At 44.4% G+C, this 14,389-nt stretch overlaps 1 protein-coding gene across 2 annotated transcripts in view; it reads left to right on the top strand.

Moving 5' to 3' along the window:
* The window catches only part of sema3aa (sema domain, immunoglobulin domain (Ig), short basic domain, secreted, (semaphorin) 3Aa), a 63,066-nt gene that overhangs the window by 26,973 nt on the left and 21,704 nt on the right, over window positions 1-14,389 (top strand). For both annotated transcript variants that reach the window (XR_014568823.1, XM_083758090.1), the window contains 4 exons: window positions 1,212-1,274; window positions 8,299-8,418; window positions 10,075-10,165; window positions 10,818-10,937. Coding sequence is in view for 1 of the 2 variants with exons in the window: in XM_083758090.1 (XP_083614216.1) it covers window positions 1,212-1,274; window positions 8,299-8,418; window positions 10,075-10,165; window positions 10,818-10,937 (394 nt within the window). In the remaining variant the exon portion in view is untranslated. The remainder of the gene's footprint in view (window positions 1-1,211; window positions 1,275-8,298; window positions 8,419-10,074; window positions 10,166-10,817; window positions 10,938-14,389) is intronic.

Genomic DNA, 14,389 nt, shown 5'->3' with positions numbered 1-14,389 from the left:
AAAATGTAGTCTCTGTGACACATCTACTGTAGGTGCTGCAATCTGCATTCAAATATTTTCCTAGAAGCTTTGTCATTGGTCGATTTGCCTGTCTACTTCCTTATTGGTTAGTCATTTCGACCTAACCCTAACCTTTTCGACCAATGACAAAGCTTCTAGGAACATCTTTGAATGCAGATTATGGCCCCTAGATGTGTCACAGAGACTCAAGTTTTTTGAGAATACCAAAGAATACAAAAAAAAAGCCATTTGACATATTATTGCTTATATTATTGCAGTTCGATCCCGGGCTCCCCCAGAGTTAGTGTCGAAGTGTCGTTGAGCAAGACTCTAAACCCTTTTTGCATGGTTTCCTCTGCCATCGGTGTATGAATGGGTGAATGTAATGCATCTATGTAAAGTGCTTTGGATAAAAGCGCTATATTAATTCACCATTTACCATTTTATTTACCATTTCCAACTCGCTGTCAGGTGAAAATAAGTGGCCGGTGAAATCATACATATCAGAGGAGACATGTGCTTGTCTACACCCTCCCCAACTGTAGGGCTTGGCAGTGACAAAGATTACATGAATGTGGGGGGAAAAATTGGGGAATTAACATAATTGGAGGAAAAGGGAAAGAGGAAAAACAGGAGACAGCCCTTGACCATAATTATACCAAAAGGAAAAGACAAGTACCGACAAACTACGAAAGTGTGCAATATGACACTGCTTACGTTGGTGAACTCATAAATATACATTGAGTTTGAAATGAACCGGTTGATGGTTGTGACAGAACCTAGTCCCTCCCATGGAATTATGAATCCTCCACGCCGCTGAGTCACGGACTCTGCTTCTCTTCCATCGAACAACAACATGACACACTCTCTCCTCTGCTGCGGTTTGTTGTGATTCGCTTTGCATGGATTGTGAGCACGCGTCCCCCGGCTGTGGGCTGAGGGTCTCCGTGGGCCATGGCTGCACATCGCTGCTATTGTACTGTAGCTCCTATTACGTCTGTCTGTCTGTCTGTCTGTCTTTTCTCCTCAATGGGTCCCTTGGCATGGGAAACATACGTTTACATCCAAACTAAGACATGTATATGTACAATTAAAGATATCAGGCCTACTACAGTTTGCAAATGTATAAACAGAGATGTGTAACATTGCACCTTCGCCACCAAATATAATATAGTTATAACTCAATCTGTCTGTCTCTCTTTCTCCCGCAGATTGCATGGCCAGCCACGCCCTCCAAGCGTGATGAATGCAAGTGGGCAGGGAAAGACCTTGGGGTAAGTTCCAACCTCCCCCACCCCACCCCAGTGTTCTGACAACTAATCCAAGCACACATCACGATTTATTTAAATGTTACTATGTCAAAAACTCCTGCGTATTTCTCCCGATGACTTGGACCTGAGTAAATATGTGATGTACCGTACTGAAGAATGTTGGGTTTGCCTTGGACTTGTGATCTAGTGATGCTGTGGGCTCCCAGATTTCCAGCTGAGTTTTTGCATTGGGTTTTGGATACATTATGAAAATAAGCTATGTAGGAAAATACATTATTATGATATTAACATGTTCTGTTCAACAAGATCATCTCCGATTCTCAGATAAACCGCAAAACCAACTATCAATTTTACGCAGTGTTAATTCAACAGCAGAGAAAGAGAGAATTGGAAAGTGATAGAGGAAGAAAAAGAAGGAGAGAGCGTAATAAAGAGAGGGAGAGAGTGAAAGAAAGAGGGAGAGAGACGAGACACAAACAGCTGTTTCTATATCTCCCCTGCTGATTTTGACAGGATACTTTCACGTGCTCTGATTAATAAATTTATTCCTTGCTTTTGAGACATTATAGCCTTAGCCTATTGATGCAAATGAGCTTTTATTCTTTTGCTATTGCATGCTTAAATCAATCCTGGACTGGTGGGATGATAGATCTCAATTACCTTACCACCGGGCAGACAATGTTGTGATATGCTTACGCATGTAGCTTTAATATTCACCATAGCTTTATCATGCCTACCAAACTTGGTGGGTGCTCTTTCAACCATTTTGATACCAGGGGAGGGCCCACCATTTATTCTGCATTTGAGCCATGGACCACCGGTTTAGTCTCTCAGACCCAAAACTAAAGTTAGTTTTTGTCCACAATTCCATGCTGAAAATAGGAGAGAAACGTTGATCTGCGCTCTGCAGAGCGCCACTTTCTGGTATAAGACTTCAGCTCAAAATGCTCATAATAGATCCTCTTTAACCACTTAAACCCTATACTGTACTTTGTTGTATGGCAATTTACAAAAATAGCTGATCTACAATTGGTATTGGGTGGCATTTGTATCATGTTGCCAGCTTGTAGAACTGCTCTTTTTGCCTATGTTTGCAGAAGATTCGCCTATAGTTTTTTGCCAAACGACGGCTGTAATCAAGGGCTCCACTGCAGAGTCTAGATTATGTCCTGTATATGCTTCTGACCAACTTGGCTCCGTTGGTTATCTATAGGAATGCACGAGGTGATCTATCCTTGAGCTGAAGATATGAGAACTGTTTCCTGTGCTCGTGTTAACTCTGTCTGGTTCTCGTCTCCAGTCGTCCACCTTTATGGTTCAATGATGCTATGCTGTGGTGTCGCGCTGCTGTCCATTGTCGTGGCAACAGCCGCCTATAGTTCTTGTGGACTTAGCGCTTATTAACGGGGGTGAACATTCAGAGAAAGTAATCGATCTAGTAAGTATTGTTTTCATGTAGCTGTTTTTATATAGCTGGCCTAGTAGACCTCTGTGGGACACCAGTCAATAAAGTATAGGCATATACAGTAGGATCTCAGAGTAAAAAGTGTGCAGTGGTATAAGAAGTTGCAGGTGATCATGGGAGTGGGCTGTTTTTGTGCACCGTGTTCTGGCAGAACATTCTCCCCCCTGGGGAGACGATGTCCGCTGTCCGGACCCCCGGGCCGTCCACCTGCTGCGTTACAGTTGTTTGGTCAGAACACACTCACAGAACACGCAATGTGCCACACTGGCACAAGGACAGAAGAAACAACACCTCAGCGCTTATTCTGTTGTCTGTGCATGTACGTGCGTGCGTGCGTGCGTGGATGCACACTACTGGCATATTGATGTGGGAGGTATTGTTTGAGATTCTATCAGGCTAAAAGTGTTTTATAGGGTTTGGCGGAGCACGTACTGCATATATGTTCTCTTACATCCGTTTTGTTTGCAAGCATGCATGCACGCGTGTGTGTGTGTGTGTGTGTGTGTGTGTGTGTGTGCGTGTTATCTCTATACAATGATGTTTGCGTTAGCCCTCCCTGTGTCCTAGCTGATCCTAATTACACGGCTGGCTGAGTCTGCACTGTGTGGAGGGGAGGACGTCTGAGGGATGTACACGATTACACTGTCGGCTCACTGAAGCACCGAGGGGTCCACGGGGGGTCCGACAACACTGGCAGGCTTTGCTGCACTTTCCGCACGGCACACATCAGACAAGCACACATGCAACTGTTTTGTCCTAATTGAAAGCCTAACTGTATTTATGTAGTTGTTTTTTTTACCATAGAAACGTCAATATCGCCTGTGACGACCAGGAACATTGTCTATCGCAATATCTATTTCTTAAATTGGGCTTGGGATATTTGGCTGTACAGTATCAGTGATACGAGGACACACAAGCATGCGCTCACGCACGTGCAAACACACACACAGGTCCCCAAGCATGCACGCACGTCCCATCACCATCACACGCACACAGATGCACAGAACTGTGGCGCTGCTTGCACACTGAACCACTCATCCACTCCCTCAGCTTTTGTGAAAAGGCGACGTGTTTTGGCAGCCGCAGGCGCGGGGAGAAGCACAATGAGGTATTTGCGTGAGCTGCGAAAATGTTTACCCTTGAAAATGAGGCGAGCGAGAGTGAGCCCAGAGCTTGGACGGCAGCAGGAAGCCAGTCCTTGATTAGGACGTTAGAACTGAAACATTTCGAGAGTTCCCAAAGCGATGGATTTCTCCAGCCGCGGAACGAATGCAACAGCCGCCGTCGTTCCAAAAATGCCTCAAGGCAGTATCACTCTCCTTGGGCGTGATGGCCGTGTGTGTAACACGATGACTCGGATAGTTGCGCTTGATTCAAGAACCTCAAATGACTAAAAGAGATAGCATTCGCGAGGATTTGAATTCTCAGTGGAGGGTTGGATTGTTTCCTTTCACAAAATATACCCTTATTTTTGGCTATCACTAAAATTAACTACTTTAACCCTATACGGTATACTTTGTTGACCATAGTATACCACAGGGGCCTATACAGCCCTACAAAGTGCAGTAACTACACAGGAATTTCCTTCTGCTGATAAAATGGTTTTAAAAGTGTCTCAACTGCAGCCAAAAGAGATATCGCCATAAGTGATGTGAATTGTATATCTGTTCTTGAGGGACAATCATGAAGGCTAATTTGACCTTTGGGAAATTGGTATACACAAATAAATTGGTGTGTCCAAAATAGGTGGCAGAATAGGTGGTCCGCTCCTTTTGTCCCAGAAAAGTTCACAATGCATTGTGCTGTATTTGTTGAGCTTGTGGATCGGCAATTTTCTCCGTACGTTGTTAATTATTACGAGAAAGAATCCTGCCTTGCCCGCACATTTTTCCATATTCAATTTCAGACCTCAATATGACCTGAAATCACTCATCTCATCTAAATATGTTTAAGCCCACTGAGCACAGCTCTGCACACCCACCGCCCTCCACCACACACGGAAAGTCATCGGTTTACTCCCGATCCGAAAGAGTGTCATTAATTTTACCCAATAATGACTCCTTTATCCTCTGCGGTGCGAGCGGTTCTCGGCATAATAACATGGTCTGTGATCAGGGAAACCATTTTTCACCTGGGGGCATAAAGCGTGTTTGAGTGACTCGTATGGCTTAAGTCCTGTCAACGTTATAGGCTCGACCCATATATACCTACCTACCTACCTACCGCACGCACGCACACAGGGCTAACGAGTCTAGCATGAAGGACCCAGCCCACATGAGAAAACCTAAACAGGGCTGACATCAGGGGGAAATGAATGGTAGCAGCGGGTATACGTTGCGCGCAGTAATACTGTGTGAGAATGATGTAGTGGGAGTTATTTCTTTTTACTCCTTCAACGGTAGGGGAGCACAGAGGGTGAAGTCATTAGCGTCAGGCGGGCGCGCGGAGCCGCGGCGTGCACGCAGGGGGGTGGGGTGGGGGGGCCGTTGAGGTCACTGGAGCTGAGGTTCACGTCAAACCGCTGGTTGGTTCTGGTCTGTGTGGACTTGGGACAGCGGGTTAATGATAACATGACCCGTTGAAGTGTTTTAATGCTTGAGTGAGGCTCAGTTAGGTAGGGAAAAAAAATAACACTATAGCACGCTTTTACTGTACGTGACTGCACAGTGCTGTTAGGATCGTAGATCGGCTATTTGAACTTCTTTTTTTTTTGTGGCTTTCGCCTTTATTTTTTTAATATATTTTATGGAGGGACAGACAGTGGGCTGACAGGAAATGGGGAGAGAGATGGGGGGGGGGGGGGGGTGGGAGACATGCAGTAAAGGCCGTCGGGATCGGGAGTCGAACCCACGGCACACTGCCAGACCGGATTACCAGCCAAGATGCCTGGACCACTGAGCCATGGCCCAGGCCTATTTGAACTATTTTTAAACGTTTCTTTTTCCAAACAGTAAAACAATGGCTAATACGTTCAGGGATAAGGCGTAAGGATGTGATCACAAGGTCAAACTGAAGTTCAACGGCAGAGGGAGAGGGAAAGGCCATATACTGTAGTTATAGTTTATAAGTCGTGTCTGTGAATTTCAAATTGCAGGAAAAAGGTATGATCCAGAATATATGTGTGTAGCAGAGGTCAGGATGGAAAACACTTGTCACCTGACCCTACACTTTATGATCCCATTCATATCCAGTGTTGTCACACACGGAGGGACGTTGGCGGGCCATCGCTGTGGAATGTCTGGGAGATTTAGGGCTCTGTCTGAACGCCGTGCAGACGCAACTTACCAGTGGTGTACTGTAAAGTAACTATGCGTACATTTTACTCAAGTACTTTGGGGTCCTTTACTGGCGTGGATTTCCAATAGTTTTACTTCTATACTCCACTACATCTCAGAGCCAAATATTGTAGGCTATACTATTACTCCACTATAATTATTTTAAAACTTTAGTTACTACGTTGTGAGCTTGTAGATCTGTTATTTTCAAAGTATTTTCTTTCTTTTTTTAACGTGTGAAATGGTACCTTCTGCATAATGAGTAGCATACTTTTACTTTCAGTACTTTAAGTAAATTCAAGTAAATTCTGACTATTGAACTTGTACAGTACTTGTAAACTTAAGTAAAACAAAAACAAAAAAAGAGTACTTTTTCCATCACTGCATGAATCCAGATGGTCTCTCTTTGTTTTTGCAACGATCGGCTGAACGCACCTGTAAGAGGGACAAGGCTGAAGAGATATGCAACTGTAAGCTAGACGAGCAGAGAGAAAATGGACAGAAGTGTGTGTGGGGAGCCCGCTGGCCTAGTGGTCCAGGCGCATGCCACATATAGGCTTTTGCCTGACAGCGCGTTGCGTGTTCAAGTCCCGTTCATGACGACCTTTGCTTACCTCTCCCCTTCCCTCTTTCCCTCTTCACTTGAAACTATCAATTCAGGCAGAAATAAAAAAGAATACGTGTGCATATGTGTGAATTTTGTCCAATTTGTTTGTTAATACAACATAACTTATACAATTGGAGTGTTTGTATTTTGTATTTACGTGTGTGTGTGTGTGTGTGTGTGTGTGTGTGTGTGTGTGTGCATGTGCATGTGCACGTGCAATCCGTGCATGTGTGTGTGTGTGTGTGTGTGTGTGTGTGTGTGTGTGTGTACTTGCGTGTGTGTGTGTGTGTGTGTGTACGTGCGTGCACATGCGTGTGTGCACGCATCGTGTGTTTTCTCATCCCGACCCTCTGTGCATGTGTGCTTACAATTAGTTCTCTGCGTATTCCGCGTGCACAGCCTGATCTCTTAAGCATATGTGCTCAAATCAAGCCGTCACTTCTGGCAATAATACGTCAGGCAAGATTAACCAATCTTGTCAATTAACGCTCTAATAAACGATCTCACAGCACTGGGGCCAAACACATGTGCTGGGGGGATCCAACCCAAACAGCCTCGCTAAATGCAAACATATGGATCGTTGGAGATGTGAGGTGGACTCGCCTGATGGGCATTACATTACAGGTGGGATTTCCTTGGAACGCTATACTCCGTTTCCAAACCAACTGGAAAGCCCCTACATCTTAAATACACTTCCTCCTTCTCTGTTAGAAGTGTGTCATTTTATTCAAGGATAGAAAAAACTGTATGAACCCTATAGAGTCCCTCTGTGGAAATAGCAGATCTACAAGCTCACAAACATAAACATAAACGAACTGATAAGATACAGAGCAAATCAGGGAAAAGGAAAACGCACTATTAAGCTCGAATTGCACCCTTCTAAACTATTTTTGTTGTATCTTTATGGAACATATTATAGCCTACTGTGAAGTTGTCCCACAAAGTTCACCTAATTGTGCTACTACAGGGTCACGCACATGTACGATTGTACGTACATATATACTCTTTAACTCTTTGTTTGCTCTATTTTTGCACTCTATTTTCTATCCTTTTGTTTGCTGCGTTTGCTGTGTGATGTTATATTATATATGTGCTGCTGCATTGTTTGAAGGAAGCCAAACAAAATATAGTTTTACTCTTTAATATGTACCTGTACACAAGACGATAAAGCACAACCTTGAACCTTGACGCTGTGAGGTTGTAGATTGGCTATTTTCACCTGAGAGATTTGGTGCAGAGGGACGAAAGGAGCGGCATGTAGGGTTTAAGATGTTATATTTGGTGTTTTTTAGAAGGAAGGTTTCAGATGGATTTTCATTATATGCAATGTCCTTTTTGTCCTTTTTGAGTGGTGCAACCACTCCAAGGAACAGCAATGTCCGTCCTAACCTATGTGACTATGTTTAGAGTACCAGTAAGGACAAAAGTGGCGCTATTGTACCAGAAACAGAGATAGTGTTGCACTGTTGCTTGCTATTTACAGAGAGAGAGAGGCAGGGGGAGAGGGGAGTTGCACCACTCAGTTCACACAGGTGTGATTTTTTTCTTCAGAAAGGACCAGTTTGTGTGTAGACTATTTTGGTTATTACCTAAAGCCGTTTTAGTGGATATAGTAGGCCTACAGTATTACATTCTTATTCTTATTTTCATTCCTTGTCTCGTGTCTTTTTCCACCCCCAGAGAGAGTGTTCTAACTTCATCCGGGTCCTTCAGCCGTTCAACCAGACACACCTGTATATCTGTGGCACCGGAGCCTTCCACCCCATCTGTGCCTACCTGGAGATGGGCAAGAGGGCAGAGGTACGCACGCACACGCACACACACACACACACACACACACACACACACCCGGGCCCCGTCTCTCCGGCTCCGTAGTAAACTGAAAATAGATTTTCAGTCAAGAAACCATTTCAAATCAGGAGAGAAAACTCTCATACAGGATACAAGATTGTATCCTTGAATATGATATATGAATTGAAGTGAATTGGCAAGTGATGAAACAAGCAAATCAATGAGCACACAGAAGTGGAACACTGTAAAGTTGAAGCTGATAAATGATTAGCAACAATCATTGATGACTGAACCCGGAACCTTCTGCTGATTCCAAGACGCAATTAACTTACTCAAAAACACCCAATAATTTATTTTGGAAAATAGAGCTTTAACTAATAGCGTTTCTTTTTAATCCAAGCTATATCACTTACAATGATTACCCTTTTAATTGTATTACCCTTTCAATGAACCTCAGGTTTTTACTGTGCTGAGCCTTCGCACAGTTTCCACACTGCTTTTGCAAACGTTCTTATCGACTGCACTGTGCATGGCATGGACACGCATGCACGCACACACACACACACACACACACACACACACACACACATGCACTCACACACACACACACACACACACACACACACACACACACACCGTGGCGGATGGTTAGGTATAGTCCGATTTAAGTTATTCAACACCTACCTACACCACAAAAGGTTTGCTCTATAGTCTAGTGACTCTAGTCTGTCAAGCAAAAGCACCATTGTCCTGGTGGAGTGTGTTTTCTTCCTTTTGTACGAAGTGAAAAACACTTGACTCACAGTCCATCATTAATTAAGCTCGTGCAAATGAACCCCCCCCCCCCCTCCCCCACCCTCTTTTAAAATGCAAGTTGAATCAGTCATCTTGATAAAGGCCTTCAGGTTAATCAATGTAGCAGCATGCTTTCATGTGTCATGACAATAGGCTGAAGGCAGTGTGAGTGTCTCCTGCTGGTTGCCTGTGTAGATTGGCCCTGCATGTGTTCTCCAGAGTTTTTAATAGTGCTGCCAATCATTGATTCAGAGTAACATAATGTCAAATAGAGGTCTATACGTATTTTGGTACTGCTGGGTTCCCCCCCCCCCCCCCCCCCTTCATTAATCTATTCAAGGACTTGTACCTGCACTGCAGTGTGCCCCGGGTTAGGCCTACTCCCCGCTGTTCCGAATTAAGTAGTTTGTCAAAGAATGAAGTTATTCTATTATGCATTTGTGTTGTGTGTGTAATGAGAGGTAGTGTGCTATTAAGGGGGGGAAAATAGGTCTACAAGCACACACGGTGTGGCAAAGATGAATTTGGTATTAAGGATTTACACATTAACATGAAGCTACACAATGGCAGTGCTGTCAAACACAGTCTATGAAGCTATCTTTGAAATGTATGAAAAGATATAATCTGCAACACAATGTATGCAATATTTAGTGGGGGTCCGGTTAAGCTAAGGGGTCCTCCTTGACCTGAAAGACGTTGAAGACACCTAGACTCTAGGCCAGTGGTTCTCAAATATACTGTAGCATTTCAACACCCCCAGTTTGTTATGCATAATGCCACGGACCCCCCCCCAAGGACCCCATTTTTGAGAACCACTGATCTATAGGCTTTTGATGGCCTCGTTTTGAACTTTGACTCTTCTCATATCAGGACAACATCTTTAGACTGGAGTCGAATTTCGAGAACGGACGTGGGAAAAGCCCCTACGACCCCAAGATGCTGTCCGCCTCCCTCCTGATTGGTAAGCCTTGTCTTTTGTTTTCATTTGATCTCTTGATTGGCTCAAGGAAGTGTACTATTTTGTGCAGATCTCAGTGATCCCTGTACCCTGAATATAATATAATCCTGTCCCAGACTCCCAACATACATGTTGGCCTTGCATTGTTTCATAGATAGCCCCTGTTCTCTATTTTCCTCACCCCTCGCAGTGGTTCCCACAGTTAAATGCAGCTAGAATGGTAGAAAGCTAGTTGCCTTCATTCCAATGATTGTATTTTATAGTGCCCTGGTACTCACACAAGCACAGTTTGTCACCCTGGAGCTTCATACAGAACCCAGAGATGGAGTTCTCAACAGGCCTGAAAATGTACCTGGCTTCTGTATGAACTGCAGCTCGGGGGTGACAAACGGTGCATGTGTGAGTTCCAGGACACTATTAAAATAGACGATTATTTTGTGAAGAAAAAATCACACCCGTGTGAACTGAGTGGTGCAACTCTGTGTGGGGCCCCCCCGGTGGGACCCACAGGAACGCGCCCAGGGTGCCAGCCTGGTTCCGGCGAGCCGCCCCGTGGCCGAAACGGTGGAGAAATGAGTTTTTGACAATGGCTGAAGATGTATTATTTTCTAAATGGGGTTGGCCATTCATTACAACGGTGCATTCTCATTGGCAGATGGAGAGTTGTACTCTGGCACATCTGCAGACTTCATGGGAAGGGACTTTGCCATCTTCCGTACCCTGGGAGACGACCATCCAATCAGGACAGAGCAGCATGATTCACGGTGGCTCAACGGTAATGTAGACAATCAGTAACTACTGTAAACGAGAAAGTATGGAAATGGACAGTGGTGGACAAAGTGCTCAAATGTTTTACTTAAGTAAAAGTAAGAATACTGCAATATAGAAATACTCTTTTACAAGTAAAGTAAGTATTGGCATAAAAAAATACTAGAAAGTCCTCATTATGCAGAATGGCCCTTTCAGTTTTAAAATGTGTACACAAATGCATATACTGTAGGGCTGAAGTGGGTATGTTTTGTAATAATGATCCAAATCTGAGTAAAAGTACAATATTTGGATCCGAGATATAGTGCAGTAGAAGTAAAAGTATTGGGAATTTGGAAATACTCAAATCTACAGTATGTAGAATGTCTGTGCTTCGGAAATTAAGAAGGCGGAGTTTGTCATGGAGTTCTCATCATAATGTGGAAATTCCATCTTTTGGGGGAGTTGGGAGGAGGGGCTGCTTTCACCTATACGACAGATGGCAATTTCAATTAATTTCAAATTTATTTTATTATAATGCCAACTAAGATGTCTCAAGAAACACGCACGCACAGATTTATTAGACATAATGTAAAAACACCAGAGTACAGTCAAACACTTGTCTTAGTCCAAAAGGCATAGCACAAAAAACTAGAAAAAGTGCCCTTCTGGTCACAGGTCTCCACCAGGAGGATAGGAATATTTAGGAGTAATATAAACATGTTTTTTGTTTGTTTGTTCCAATCTTTGCCAATCAGGATGGAATATGGGAAATGGTGCAGATCCGTGTTGATGGCACGCATGCACAATCCACCTGTTGGTGGCGCTATAACAGGGCAATGTGAAATGGGTGGGCTATATTCCTCAGCCTAGTAGGAAAGTGCGTGAAAGATTTGAGGTTTTTTGTTCAAAACAGGCCAATCCTGCAAAATTTGAAAGCCAATGTTAGCCAATTAGGATGGAATATGAAATATCAGACACATCCGTCTTGAGCACATGACTATGGAGATACTGTGTAACGATTTGCGGGATTTTTGGACAAAATCTGTAGGTGTACTGTGCAAAAACTTGTTTTGCACAAAGCGGCCTCCTGGTGGCGCTATAACAGGCCGTTCTGGAAATTGTGGGGCAGAGGTTCATCGTTGGCATCCAGGGAGTGTGTGTGCAAAATGTGGCATCGACCGGGTTAACGGTGGCCAAGATTAGCTTCTAACGGACGGACGGACGGACACACGGACACACGGACACACGGACGGACGGACGGAGTGCAAAACATACTCTCTCCCCATGCCTTCGGCCTGGTGGAGACAAAAAGAGTGACATGAATTCTTTGACAAATAGAAATAAAAGCCACATCTAAAAAGAATGGCCTTGGGGAAGTGGTTAAAAATATACATATTTAATCAATGCAGGCCAAAACCTTTGTGATTGGCCAATTGTCTCAGTGAACCAAACAGAGCCTCAAGTGACCGTGAAACATCAAGTCCTTTAAGACCTGTCACAGAGCTCATTCCACTACCAATCATCTCCATTCAGGTGCAGACACTGATATCAGAGCTCCATTCAGCGAGGATTGGGTTTGATGGTTGCTCATTCAGAAAGGGCTTGTTATTATATTGAGTGTTCTGTTCGGTGGGGCTGTGCCCGTCTGTCGCCATGCGGCACCGCTGACCCACACAGGGTCAGTCAGAGCTCGTTCCCCCAAAGGCCTGCCATCTCTGTCTATCCCTCTTTCCCACAGCACTAATCCCCTCTCAGCTGTTTTCCTGTGGCAGAGTCAAATTCCTCACAGTCCACCACCAACCCCCAATACTGACCTCCTCCCCCTTAAACACTGCACACACCGACACACATGCACACATGCAAGAACACGCACAAGCACGCACGCATGTTCAGTGTGCGACTGCGTATAAATCGAGCAGCCCCAACCCCAAACCTCAACATTTTTATTGAATCCTTACTCTAACCCCCACCTGAATCTTTTCTAATCGTAATTGAATTAAAAAAATATATATATATACCATATATATACCATATAAACAACCATTTCTCTTGTGAGAACCAAAACAAATTGTCCTCACGATCTGGATTATTCAAATTCTACTATACTTTATATATATATATATAAAGTATAGTAGATATTTGGCCCTCAAACGCACGCACGCATGCACGCACAGCCCACACAGGCGTGGTGATTTGCCATGACATATCTATAAAGAGTCATTTTAAAAGGGGGGAAAAGAAAGAGTATTGAGACGTTATTGTCCTCACCTTAATCCCCATCATTCCATTCATTCGCTCGGCTCCAACAAACCGCTCACCCTGGCTAAATCCTCTCCTCCACAAAGGAGCGAGGGTAATTGCTTGGATTACCAGGATGGGGATATTCAATTGAGCCTTTATCAGCGGGGGTTACATGGTATACACTCCCAATGTAACAGGAGAGAAACTCGGGAATGAATCCTTAATGGCTATTGATTCTAAACTGAGTGTGTACTTCAAAAGGATTGGGGGGGGGGGGGGGGGGTGAGACCCACAAGGAGGGCTTTCGCTAGACTCGATTCATTCCCGGTTTATTTGTACGCTGCTCCCATCTTTTAACACACATGGCGGGATGGAGGTAGCGGTAGGATTAAACCCTCCTGTCGAATAAAGACGCCTTTTGTTGGGAATTAAACATCAGGAGTTGTACGACCACAGGGCCTCTGGCACCAAGACACTGTTTGGATTTATGAATGTGTGCATTGAACGGCACACTCCCAGTAGCAGATTGTAGAGTGTATATATATATATATATATATTATCTGCTCGGGTCTAGGCTCACATAGCCAGACTCAGAAGGAGTGAGTGCATTGATGGCGGCAGCTGCCGGGAAGGTGGGTGTATTATGACAGCTCCATTCCGCGGCAGTGTTTATCCGCGGCCGCCGCTCCAGATGCCCCGCTGCCGGTAACAGCCGCGGTGCTGCCGGGGAGAGGGGTGGCGTCTGCCAGGGAAGGTGCACTCCAATGCCGCTTTTGCGGCGGAGCGTTGGTCTGGCATGCGTTGCGTCGTGCTTGCGGTTAGGGATAGCGCTTGGCGTAGGGTGTCGGACTGATGCCGCCGAGAAACACTGCCGCCTGCCGCGGACACTCCGCGGCTGATGCCGCTGCCAGACAATGCACTGGCTCTCCCTCGCCAGACTTTCAGAGATCTACCGCCTTATAGGCGGATATATACAGATAGCTCGCCTGGCTATGCGAGACCAACTTGGGCGTGTCTTTAGCTTAAAAAACTACTTTGGTGTTTTTTCAACCAAGGTTAATGTTTTATTAGAGAAAGTAAAAGTTGAGTGTTATTATTATTATTTGTATAAATGTGTTATTTAAATGTTTTCATTTGCTGCTTTCTTTTTTTGGGCTATTTTTGACAGGGGCTAAATATGTATTATAAGTTTTTTTACAAACAATTGCAGCGATTTTATTATTTACTATATTTAGT

The sequence above is a fragment of the Protomyctophum parallelum genome (genome assembly GCF_964188405.1).
Source record: "Protomyctophum parallelum genome assembly, chromosome: 22".
NCBI classification, from domain to species: domain Eukaryota; kingdom Metazoa; phylum Chordata; class Actinopteri; order Myctophiformes; family Myctophidae; genus Protomyctophum; species Protomyctophum parallelum.
The sequence above is the reverse complement of the archived record's forward strand: the minus strand, read 5'-3'. Positions and strand labels throughout refer to the sequence as shown.